Source organism: Cervus elaphus, chromosome 1 (genome assembly GCF_910594005.1).
Source record: "Cervus elaphus chromosome 1, mCerEla1.1, whole genome shotgun sequence".
Taxonomy (NCBI): domain Eukaryota; kingdom Metazoa; phylum Chordata; class Mammalia; order Artiodactyla; family Cervidae; genus Cervus; species Cervus elaphus.
The window spans coordinates 67,317,663-67,330,712 of NC_057815.1; the positions used below are offsets into that span (position 1 = coordinate 67,317,663).

General features: G+C 41.1%; 1 protein-coding gene across 4 annotated transcripts in view; it reads right to left on the reverse strand.

Annotated features, from left to right (window-relative positions):
- The window catches only part of C2CD3 (C2 domain containing 3 centriole elongation regulator), a 118,716-nt gene that overhangs the window by 51,409 nt on the left and 54,257 nt on the right, over positions 1-13,050 (reverse strand). For all 4 annotated transcript variants that reach the window (XM_043906927.1, XM_043906939.1, XM_043906934.1 and 1 more), the window contains exons 18-22: positions 12,776-12,959; positions 11,828-12,000; positions 10,050-10,173; positions 4,568-4,836; positions 4,028-4,117 (exon numbers count right to left, since the gene is read on the reverse strand). In XM_043906927.1, the coding sequence (XP_043762862.1) occupies positions 4,028-4,117; positions 4,568-4,836; positions 10,050-10,173; positions 11,828-12,000; positions 12,776-12,959 (840 nt within the window). The remainder of the gene's footprint in view (positions 1-4,027; positions 4,118-4,567; positions 4,837-10,049; positions 10,174-11,827; positions 12,001-12,775; positions 12,960-13,050) is intronic.

Below are 13,050 nucleotides of genomic sequence, written 5' to 3' on the forward strand. Positions count from 1 at the left end.
TTCCTGGCATCAAGGTCTTTTCCAGTGAGTCAGCTCTTCGCATCAGGTGGCCAAAGTATTGGAGTTTCACCTTCAACATCAGTCCTTCCAATGAATACCCAAGACTGATCTCCTTTAGGATGGACTGGTTGGATCTCCTTGCAGTCCAAGGGACTCTCAAGAGTCTTCTCCAACACCACACTTCAAAAGCAACAATTCTTCGGTGCTCAGCTTTCTTTATAGCCCAACTCTCACATCCATACATAACCACAAGAAAAACCATAGCCTTGACCAGACAGACCTTTGTTGACAAAGTAATGTCTCTGCTTTTTAATATGCTGTCTAGGTTGGTCATAACTTTTCTTCCAAGGAGTAAGCATCTTTTAATTTCATGGCTGCAATCACCATCTGCAGTTATTTTGGAGCCCAGAAAAATAAAGTCAGCCACTGTTTCCACCGTTTCCCCATCTGTCTGCCATGAAGTGATGGGACAGGATGCCATGATCTTAGTTTGTTTAATGTTGAGCTTTAAACAAACTTTTTCACTCTCCTCTTTCACTTGCATCAAGAGGTTCTTTAGTTCTTCTTCACTTTCTGCCATAAGGGTGGTGTCATCTGCATGTCTGAGGTTACTGATATTTCTCCCGGCAATCTTGATTTCAGCTTGCGCTTCCTCTAGCCCAGCGTTTCTCATGATGTACTCTGCATATAAGTTAAATAAGCAGGGTGACAATATACAGCCTTGACGTACTCCTTTTCCTATTTGGAACCAGTCTGTTGTTTCATGTCCAGTTCTTTTTTATTTTTTATCAGTTCTACCACTTTATTGCTACCAACCCATCTCCCTCCACCCTTGTGCACACATGCTCAATCATGTAATCCCATGGACTTCAGCCCGCCAGGCTCCTCTGTCCATGGACTTTTCCAGGCAAGAATACTGGAGTGGGTTGCCATTTCCTTCTCCACCATGTCCAGTTCTGCTTCCTGATCTGCATACAGGTTTCTCAAGAGGTCAGGTGGTCTGGTATTCCCATCTCGTTCAGAATTTTCCAGTTTGTTGTGATCCACACAGTCAAAGGCTTTGGTGTAGTCAATAAAGCAGAAGTAGATGTTTTTCTGGAACTCTCTTGCTTTGTCGATGATCCAGCGGATGTTGCCAATTTGATCTCTGGTTCCTCTGCCTTTTCTAAAATCAGCTTGAACATATGGAAGTTCACGGTTCACGTATTGCTGAAGCCTGGCTTGGAGAATTTTAAGCATCACTTTGCTCCCGTGTGAGATGAGTGCAACTGTGTGGTAGTTTGAGCATTCTTTGGCATTGCCTTTCTTTGGGATTGGAATGAAAACTGACCTCTTCCAGTCCTGTGGCCACTGCTGAGTTTTCCAAATTTGCTGGCATATTGAGTGCAGCACTTTCACAGCATCATCTTTTAGGATTTGAAATAGCTCAACTGGAATTCCATCACCTCCACTAGCTTTGTTCATAGTGATGCTTCCTAAGGCCCACTTGACTTCACATTCCAGGATGTCTGGCTCTAGGTGAGTGATCACACCATCGTGATTATCTGGGTCGTGAAGATCTTTTTTGTACAGTTCTTCTGTGTATTCTTGCCACTTCTTAATATCTTCTGCTTCTGTTAGGTCCCTACCATTTCTGTCCTTTATTGATCCCATCTTAGCATGAAATGTTCCCTGGGTATCGCTACTTTTCTTGAAGAGATCTCTAGTCTTTCCCATTCTACTGTTTTCTTCTATTTCTTTGCATTGATTGCTGAGGAAGGCTTAAACAGGACAATAATCCATACTTTACAGATGCGCAAATGAAAGCTCAGAGACCTTCCCAAGTTGTTACAGCTACTAGGCCATATAGTTAGGCTTTGAATCCAGGTACAGCTGGCTTTAAAGTCTACAATCCACCTATTATAAATTCATAATATCTTATCTAGAATCTTCAGCATCAGATTTGTTTACAATTTTAAAAATTTTCAGATTTTAGAAATTAATATGGTACATAAATTGAATACTATGTACTAGTCAGTGGTCATGTAGGTCAGGGGTTGGTAAACTTCCTCTCTAAAAGGGCAGATGGTAAATATTTTAGGCTTTTTGGCCATATAGTCTCTGTTGCAGCTATTCAATTGTGTTGTAGTGAGAAAGTTGACATAGATGATATGCAGATGAATGGGCACAGTGTGCTCCAATAAAACTGTATAATCAGGAAGCGGCCTAAGTCAGAAAATAAAGACTAAGCAGTTGGTGTCAGGTTTGGCTGCTTAACTAATTAAAAAAAAACTTATAATTTTCTGAGCTTTTTGGATTTCATAATTATGTAAAGCAGTTTATAGACTGATATAATATTCACAGCAATTTTCTGAGATTTTATTAATTAAAATTATAGATGAGAAGATTCAGACTTATTGAGATGAATTTGCCAAAGGTCACTTACGGTGTTATGACTTAAGGCATTTAATTTTGGGGGGCCTTCCAAGTTTTCACTTACAAAACGAGGATGCTGAAATAAGAATGTACATCTTTGAGACTCTTGACTTTAGTCTAAAAACCTACAGCTTTGGTTTAGTAATTTCTCATCACTGGGTATTAATTTCCTCACAACCAAGTGGTTCTTAACATTATTTGGTCACAGATCCCTTTGGCAGTAACGAAAGTTGGCCCGGAAAAATGCTCAAATATAAATTACACAAATAATTTCACACCATTTTAGCACTTAAGAACTGCTGCATAGGATCATTCCTCTGGCTCTGTGATTCTATAATTGAGATTTCTGGCAGGAGGAAACAAAACAGAATGTTCACTTTAGAATAACTGACTATAAGGACAAACGCTACATTCTAAATTATCAAAAGGTTTATTTCCAAGTGGTTAAATTTAATTTGTGGAGATGGGATTTCTCGGATGGTGCCTATTTGCTGACAAACTCTGTACTAAGTTTTAGAAGGAAAGAAACCACGTGGCCAGACCTGTGCAGAGATCTTTTACATGTATAACTTCATTGAATGCTTCACTAATCCTGCAAAGATCTTATTACTTCCATTTTTAGAGATTCCATTTAGGGAGCTGAGAGATGAAGCGACTTGTCCTAGATCACAAACAGTGACAGAAGTGAGATTTGAACCCTTTATCAAGTTGTAGCGACTTCTTTCTGGCAGGCACATAGTATTTGCTTATTGAGTATTGTTCAAATTTCAATTCACAGTTAAAACTGGGAGATGTGTGAGAAAATTCTGGAAAATAGATCATATAATCCTAGGGAGGAAGATGGGCAAAAGAAGAAAACTTAACGTTTACTGAATGCCTACTATGTGTCAGGTACTTTACATATCCTATCTCACTGAGTTCTACCTCATAGACTTGTTATCATTAACAGTCTTCATCTACAACGTAAGTGGGACTCAGAGGTCAAGGTCACTGAGCTAGTAAAAAGCAGGATGGGACCAACATTTCCAGACTGCTGTCCTGGTGGTTGTACCTTCTTTCGGGTTTCTATCTGACAGCCTCATTTCTTCTTCAGTGAGACAGAAGAGTATAGTGAAAAAGAATGGGCAAACCTGGATTTGATTTCCAGGACTCCACTACGTGGCTGTGTGGTTCTGACAAATCACTTAAACTCTGTGAGCCTAAATTTTCTCATCTGTCAAATGAAGATAATCCTAGTATCCCCGACAGTAAGAGTTACCCTGAGGTTCAAATGAGATCTGAAAAAATATTTTACAGAGTGCTATATAATGCAATAGGTATTGGCATATTTATTATAAGTAATATCATCATCATTCCCTTTCCTGGGGGAAGATGACTGACAGTACAGTATTTAGAGCTTCTCTGCTTTATTAGAAGACTTCTGAAATAACTAGCAAAGGACTTAAAATATTTTTGAGAAAACTTCTGAGGTAATTTGGCAGAATTGAGAAGTATGTGTTAAGGGGTCTTTTTATTCCCCTCATATCTTGCAAGAGAGCCAAACAAGATCCTCTCGAGCAGGGAAATGAACAGGAAAGGACAGGATTAGAAAGTGATAATCCAGGATCCCTACCAGATCTCTTGATCAGCAGATCTTTTGTTGGAATCTTTACTACTCCAAGCAGATAATCTTTGAATGAATGGATACTGGTTATATCACTGGCTGTTAAACAAAAAAAAAGGGAAATTAGTTGGTGGTCTACTGACTAAAGGGCTTGTGTTACAATACAGCTATATGAGAACCCATTTACACTCAGTGAATTTCAGTGTTGGAAGGTGCATTAGAGATCATCTTGCTCCAGTCAAATCTTGAATGCCTTCTAAATCATTTAAATTAAATCATTAAGTATGTGTATACCCACACTTGAATAATTTTACTTTGAAAAATTCAGGCATACAGAAAAGTTAGAATACTTATGAACTCCTATATATCCTTCACCTATATTCACCTGCTAACAACTTGACACATTTGCTTTACTTCTCTACATTCTCTTAAACACACGCAATACATATTCTACATATTTTTGCTATACCCTTTAGAAGTAAGTTGGAAACGCTATACCATTCAAAACAGTCACATTTTTAATTGTGGCTATGAGCCATTTGTCCTCACCTGATCTGGTATCTTCATGATAAACAGCAAAAGTAACTTCTGCAAACTCTAACAGCTCTGCCAGGAAACAGGCTTCTCCACTGCAGTGCTGGGTCACCAAGTTACATGAGAACTCACTGTGATGGGAGAACTCGGGGCAGAAGGAACAGGCCACAGGCCGGGTTTGGCGCTGTTCTCCCTTGGGCAGGAAGGACAGGTGAGTGGTGACAAAGGCATTGACCCCGACTGTGGCACTAAACTGCAGAGCAGGTTCCTGCTCAGCCAAAGCCCTGTAGGGGAGAAGGGGAGGAATATCAGAAATGAGAAGGATGTAGTATCAGAAATCAGGAGACTGCCTAAGAAACATCACCATTCCCACGAGGCCACCAAGAACACTCACAGACCATGTGTTTCCTATCTAGGCTGTGGTAGTGCCACAGTGTGTTTTCTTAGTAATAGAGATGTCATAGCATACGTGTGTATGAAGGAGACAATCTTCATCTGCCTACTAGAGTGCTACTACAAGGACATTCCACTGCCTGGTCTGACTTCTTGCCCTTTTTTCTTCAAAGTGCAACACAGATCAGATGCAGGACTTAAAAAAAAACTGCCTGCCATCTAATCTGACTTTCCCCATGAATTCCCAGAGAGAGAAACTACTGAATTTCTTATCTATTACTCAGTCTCTCTGAGATCTGAGTACTGAAATTCTGAGTCCTTTCTGTCAGTTCAGTTCAGTCGCTCAGTTGTGTCCGACTCTTTGCGACCCCATGGACTGCAGCACACCAGGCTTTCCCGTCCATCACCAACTCTCGCTTACTCAAACTCATGTCCATTGAGTTGGTGATGCCATCCAACCATCTCATCCTCTGTCGTCCCCTTCTCCTCCCACTTTCAATCTTTCCCAGCATTCAGGGTCTTTTCCAACGAGTCAGCTCTTCACATCAGGTGGCCAAAGTATTGGAGTTTCACCTTCAACATCAGTCCTTCCAATGAATACCCAGGACTGATCTCCTTTAGGATGGACTGGTTGGATCTCCTTGCAGCCCAAGGGACTCTCAAGAGTCTTCTCCAACACCACGGTTCAAAAGCATCAATTCTTCGGCACTCAACTTAGTTTACAGTCCAACTCTCACATCCATACATGACTACTGGAAAAACCACAGCTTTGACAAGACAGACCTTTGTTGGCAAAGTAACGTCTCTGCTTTTTAATATGTCAATTACATAGTAATTAATTTATTTAACACTATGTTTATGATTCTGACATAGGCTGGGTCTTACCCAGAACAGGTACTCCATTATATGTAAGTTTCATGCCTCCATGGCTTTTGCACATGTTCTTCTCTTTGGAATAATTTTCAGCTTTCTTGGGCATTTAGATTAACTCCTACTCTTCTTTCAAGACTCAGATTAAGATATTTTGAAGGGCCCTGAATGCCATGTTGAGCAAGCAGGTTGGACCTTATCCTGTGGACCACTACCCTAGAACGTAGTGAGTACCATATAGGGGGTTCAGAGAGTAAACTATACGGGCATAAGAAAAAAATTATTAAAATTTCTAGAGTTGTTATTTCATATATTAAAGTTTTACTACTCTTAACAATATATATATCAGTATAATAGTACATGAAGATGACTCATACATGAATAAGTATCCACATGTTTAGAGAGTATGCTAATTTTTTTTATAATAATAGGAATGTAGAATTAAAATTAGGAGACCACTGTTACTGACAATGAGAAACCATCAGAAGTTTGACTATATGGTAGAACATGATTAAAAAACCATCCTGGTATCTTACTAACACTAAGATGTTCTTGAGTGGTTACTGGAAAAGTCTATTTGGAGAATTCAGTGAGGAAAAGTATTAATTAGACTGAACATATTACCAGCTACTTTCACATCAGATTTCACATGGCAGTAATCCCAATAGTTATTTAGCGACTATGAAGTTACAGGTAAATATTCTGACTCTTAAGTTGTAACAGGGACCAAATTAAACAGCATTTGCATCTTTCTTGAATTCATGTCCAAAGTGAGCTAGCTTGCTTCAGGATCATGATCTAGTTATTCTTTTTTAAAAAAATGTATTTATATTTATTTATTTGGCATGAAGAACTATGGACTGAGGTTCGTGACACTGTATAGGAGGCAGGGATCAAGACATCCAAGAAAAAGAAATGCAAAAAGGCAAAATAGTTGTCTGAGGAGGCCTTACAAATAGCTGTTAAAAGAAGAGAAGTGAAAGGCAAAGGAGAAAAGGAAAGATATACCTATTTGAATGCAGAGTTCCAAAGAATAGCAAGGATAGATAAGAAAGCCTTCCTCAGTGATCAGTGGAAAGAAATAGGGGAAAACAATAGAATGGGGAAGACTAAAGATCTCTTCAAGAAAATTAGAGATACCAAGGGAACATTTCATGCAAAGATGGGATCAATAAAAGACAGAAATGGTAGGGACCTAACAGAAGCAGAAGATATTAAGAGGTGGCAAGAATACACAGAAGAACAATACAAAAAAGATCTTCATGACCCAGATAATCACGATGGAGTGATCACTCATCTAGAGCCAGACATGGTGGAATGTAAAGTCAAGTGGGCCTTAGGAAACATCACTACAAACAAAGCTAGTGGAGGTGAGGGAATTCCAGTTGAGCTATTTCAAATCCTAAAAGATGATGCTGTGAAAGTGCTGCACTCAATATGCCAGCAAACTTGGAAAGCTCAGCAGTGGCCACAGGACTGGAAAAGCTCAGTTTTCATTCCAATCCCAAAGAAAGGCAATGCCAAAGAATGCTCAAACTACTACACAATTGTACTCATTTCACACGCTAGCAAAGTAATGCTCAAAATTCTCCAAGTCAGGCTTCAATAGTATGTGAACCATGAACTTCCAGATGTTCAAGCTGGATTTAGAAAAGGGAGAGGAAACAGAGATCAAATTGGCAACATCCGCTGGATCATCGAAAAAGCAAGAGAGTTCCGGAAAAAACATCTATTTCTGCTTTATTGACTATGCCAAAGCCTTTGACTGTGGATCACAACAAACTGTGGAAAATTCTGAAAGAGATGACAATACCAGACCACCTAACCAGCCTCCTGAGAAATCTGTATGCAGGTCAGGAAGCAAGAGCTAGAACTAGACATGGAAGAACAGACTGGTTCCAAATCAGGAAAGGAGTACGTCAAGGCTGTATACTGTCACCCTGCTTGTTTAATGTATATGCAGAGTACCTCATGAGAAACACTGGGCTGGAGGAAGCACAAGCTGGAATCAAGATTGCTGGGAGAAATATCAATAACCTGAAATATGCAGATGACACCACCCTATGGCAGAAAGCAAAGAACTAAAGAGCCTCTTGATGCAAGTGAAAGAGGAGAGTGAAAAAGTTGGCTTAAAGCTCAACATTTAGAAAATGAAGATCATGGCATCTGGTCCCATCACTTCATGGCAAATGGATGGGGAAACAATGGAAATAGTGGCAGACTTTATTTTTTTTGAGCTCCAAAATAACTGCAGATGGTGACTGCAGCCATGAAATTAAAAGACGCTTGCTCCTTGGAAGAAAAGTTATGACCAACCTAGGCAGCATATTAAAAAGCAGAGACATTCCTTTGCCAACAAAGGTCCATCTAGTCAGAGCTGTGGTTTTTCCAGTAGTCATGTTTGGATGTGAGAGTTGGACTATAAAGAAAGTTGAGCACCAAGAATTGATGCTTTTGAACTGCGGTGTAGGAGAAGACTCTTGAGAGTCCCTTGGACTGCAAGGGGATCCAACCAGTCCTTCCTAATGAAATCAATCCTGAATATTCATTGGAAGGACTGATGCTGAAGCTGAAACCCCAATACTTTGGCCACCTGATGTGAAGAACTGACTCATTTGAAAACACCCTGATGCTGGGAATGACTGAAGGTGGGAGAAGGGGACAACAGAGGATGAGATGGTTGGATGGCATCACCGACTCAATGTCCATGAGTTTGAGTACAATCCGGAAACTGGTGATGGACAGGGAAGTCTGGCGTGCTGTGGTTCATGGGGTCTCAGAGTCGGACACCACTGAGCGACTACATTGAACTGATTTATTTGGCTCTACCGGGTCTTAGTCGTGGCATATGGGCCCTTTATTTGCAGCAAATGAACTCTTACTTGTGGCATACAGGATCCAGATCCCTGACAAGGGACTGAACCTGAGCCCCCTGGATTGGAAGCATGGAGTCTTAGCCATTGGATCACCAGGGAAGTCCCTAATTCTCCTTCTTAGCCGAGTACTTGTTATATGCTGGAATAATGCTCTGTGGTGGGGGTACAGAGAAGAGTTCAGGCAGTGTGTGCATGCAGAGGAATTCACAGCCTAGTGGAGGAAAACTCATGTCTGCAAGTAATGGAAACAGACTGCTATGTGCTGCAACATGGAGCTAGTAGACAAGGACAAAGCACCAATTCTATCAACATGTAGGGAGAGATGGAGGAAGGCTGCAAAGCCTTGACGAAAATCGAAGTTTGTTTAGAGGACAAAATAAGGAAGAACATCCAAAGTAGAGAGAAGAATGAGCAATGCAGGCAAGAGAGGGCCATGCTGTTTATACAGAGAAACAGTATTTTGGGCAGAGAAAACAGCAAGGCAAAGGCCCTGAGAGGAAGAAGAGTAAGTGTGCAGAAGCAATGAAAAAGCCAGTGGCTGGAGTGAAGTGAGCAGAGCCGCAACTACCAGGAGGAGAGGAGGTCATAAAGATAATGGAGTCAGATCATGTGGGGTCTCACAGGCATTTAAAAGGCTCTGGCTTTTACTCTAAATGAGATGGAAAGGCATTTTAAGTGGGTTTTAAGTAGATGTGTGTCAAGATCTATTTAAGTTTTAATAAGCTCACTGTCTTCTGTACTGAGAACAGACTAAAGGGGAATGAGCCAGAAAAACAGAAGTTGATACTCAGACTAAACATGAGACTACAGAGGATCTATAATAGTGATTGGTCTTGGCATGGTTGGAGGGCATAGGTTCTGACCTTGGGTTAAGGGGTGAGTAGGGTAGAGGGCTTCCCTAGTGGCTCAGATGGTAATCTGCCTACAACGGGGGAGGTCTGGGTTCGATCCCCAGGTCGGGAGGATCTCCTGGAGAAAGGAATGGCAACCCACTCCAGTATTCTTGCCTGGAGAATCCCATGGACAGAGGACCCTGGTGGGCTACAGTCTATGGGGTTGTAAAGAGCCAGACATGACTTATGCGACTATACATTAGCAGCAGCAGGGTAGAGGACAAACTGCTGGACAAGGTCAAGGAACTAAGTTGCTAATAACAGTTAAAACAGCAACATTTGCAAGTGGTTTATTCACTTATATTCCTACGTGCTTTCTTAAGAGAAAAAGAAAAGAGCAGAATTGTGGTTAATAAACTGAAGATTGTACCCAAGGAAGTTATATGTTATCTGAGCATTACAAATTATGTGGACTGCAGTGGAGAAAGGTTTGGTTTGAGAATTGCTTTTCTAAGGTGAACTTACTTGGCTGCTGCTTGCAAACCACAGGCTCTGATTATCTGGACTGAGATGGAGACAGTTCGGGCAGCGAGAACTCCCTCTGCTGTCCTTGGAGTACGCCTGTACCTTAGGCCCACATCCAGTAAACCTGAAGAATGAGGGTGAAAGGAAAAATGAAAAGGTTGGTTGAAATAATCTTCTGTTCTACCAAACCCTAAGTCCTAGTCAGGAAGGAAGGAAGAGATTAAACACTATAATCCTAACGAACAGTAAGGGGCCTCAGCAGTGAAACAATCTGTCTATGGTCAGAATCACATTATATTATTGTACTTTAGGATTAATAAAGCAGAATAGAAGTCACAATTTTCACTTTATATCTATGAAAACTATGGCTCAGAGATTCAACTGCTTGTCAAAAATCACATTACTAACAGGCATAATGTAATTCTAGTTAATTTATAGAATTGAGATGGACTCTAATCTTGGTTTTCTAAAATCTTTAAAAGGTTTTTACACTCACACATTTCTATCACCCTCCTACTACCACCACCTGAAACACCTTCACATGCCATCTTTTAATAAAAATTCTCCTGGACTTCCCTGGTATTCCCATGGCTGGGAATCTACTTGTCAATGCAGGGGACATGAGTTTGATCCCTGGTCCAGGAAGATGCCACGTGCTGCAGGGCAACTAAGCCCAAGTGCTATAATTACTGAGCCCATGTGCCCTAGAGCCTAGGCTCTGCAACAAGAGGGCCCACACACCTTAACAAAGAGTAGCCCCCACTTGCTGAAACTAGAGAAAAAGTTCACATAGTAATGAAGACCCAGTGCAGCCAAAAATAAAAATAAACACTGTTTTTAGATTACTTAGTTTTGGTTGCACTGGGTCTCAGGTGCTGCATGTGGACTTTCCCTAGTTGCAGAGAGTGGGGGCTCCTCTCAGTTATGGTGCGCAGGCGCCTCACTGCGGTGGCTTCCCTTGCTGCGCAGCACAGGCTCTAGGTTCACGGGCTTCAGCAGTTGCAGCACGTGGGCTCAGCAGTCCCGGCTCTTGAGCTCTACTTGCTCTGCAGCATGTGGAATCTTCCTGGACCAGGGATCAAACCCACAGCCCCTGCACTGGCAGGTGGGTTCTTATCTACTGTGCCACCGGAGAAGTCCCCAGGGAAAGCTTTAAGGAACAACAGAACAAGCTGATCAGTGACAGTCAGGAGGAACAACTCAAACTTAATCTAACAAGATAAAGCCTTTTGTTTGGGCAGATCCTCTCCAGTAAGAGGGAAGAGTAACTTGATTTATGAGGCTCATTCTAGTTATTCATGATGTATTTGGAGGATAGGTCATCTTACTGGAACCAATAGGATAGAATTCAAAACTCCAGCTCTAACTAATCCCTTTTAACTTTAAATCCTGACTCTCTCTTCCCTCACAGTGAATTTCCAGTTCATGTTATTTTCTCCCAATCCTACATCATGTTGCCTTGGAATAATAATTCTCTGAGTATACCTACATAATACTTGGGATTTGTGTCATGAGGGCTTGTCAAATGCTACTGAAGTTAAAGGCGAGATGAGACAAGCAACATTTATGTACATAGTCTACATAACTATGAATTTTCTAAAATTATATTCAAAATTTGCAGTATGTATTCTACTCATTTTCTAAGAGAAGCTGCCTCAGTTTTTACCAAATTCTTAAAAGGGTAAGTATCACAAAATGTGAAGAATCACTAAATTAGAGAGAAAAGGGATATTCACATATACTGCCTTTGAAAGGGAAAGGTAAATGTCTTAAATTACCTGATGATTGGTTTCTCAGTTCTTTCCTATTCTCAAACCTGGGGGTTAAAGGGAGATTAAAGGTCTGTATGCCCCCATCCTCACGGTGCTGCATGGTTACCAAGGCACAGATCCTCGATAATGGCAAGGTTCCTTTGGCAACCATCTGGTCTCTCACATTAGGATAATAGTATCTGTAAGCCACAAAAGCACAAGCTGTCAGTTGAAAGAATTAGGTGGACAAATGATTCAGTCTGTCCCAGGGGTAAGCTTTCAGTATCTAGTTTTCTTTGGAGCCTGATTGTTCTGTATTTGTGGTATGCAGCTGTGGTTGTGTCTGGCTGGATTTACTGCCCATAACCTGCAGAAGGAACCCCATAAATTATACTCTGTGTTCAAGACAAAGCCCAGCTTCTCACAGGTTTTCTGTTGAGGAATCAGCATCTGGCTTTGCCCTTTGGGAGTAGCCGCCCCTGACAACATCCATCCTGCAGCACAGGTGGTTCTGTGCTGTGAGTGGAATTATTATTTCACAAAGGCTAGTCTTTCGGTGATGGGAAAAACAGATTACAAGAAATGAGTCTAGAAGTGGAGAGACCAGTTAGGAGGGTATTACAATAGCTGAGGCATGATATAGCGAGGGCCTGAACAATGTAAGGCAAAAAGAGAAGCAGAAGAAAGGTGACTAATACATGTTAAGTGACAGTAGGAGATAAAAACGAAAACTTCTCTTCCAAATGTAAGTAGTGGTTAGAAGCAAGAGATACAAACTGCTCCCTAAAGCCTAATAATTTAACAGATTATGGTAAAAGCTGGATAAGAGTCACTACCAAGCTCTTAAATAACATTAAACAGGGCAGAAGGGGTTACTTTGCTTACTTACAATTCAACCAGAGCTAATTAAGGGAAGGATGTTCTATGACTATGCACTTCTTTCCTAGGCACAGGAATGGATTGTCCATACTGTACCTGCACCAGATTTCAAACTGAACTCCACCTCCAGGGACAAGCCCATGTGCAGAGAAGGCACTGAGCAGGAGCCTTTGCACTGGAACTTCAGCTGGCAACAGGAGAGAGTGACGGTGTTCACTGTTAAAGACGGGGTCTGGAACACAGAGTGTGGTTGCAGATCTGAAAGGCCTCAGGGTGATTCCTTTGGAAAAGATAAGAAATTCAGAGTAATTCAACACATCATCAAGTATCTTAAATGTAGTAAGAGAGAATGTTAATATCCAGTATTATTC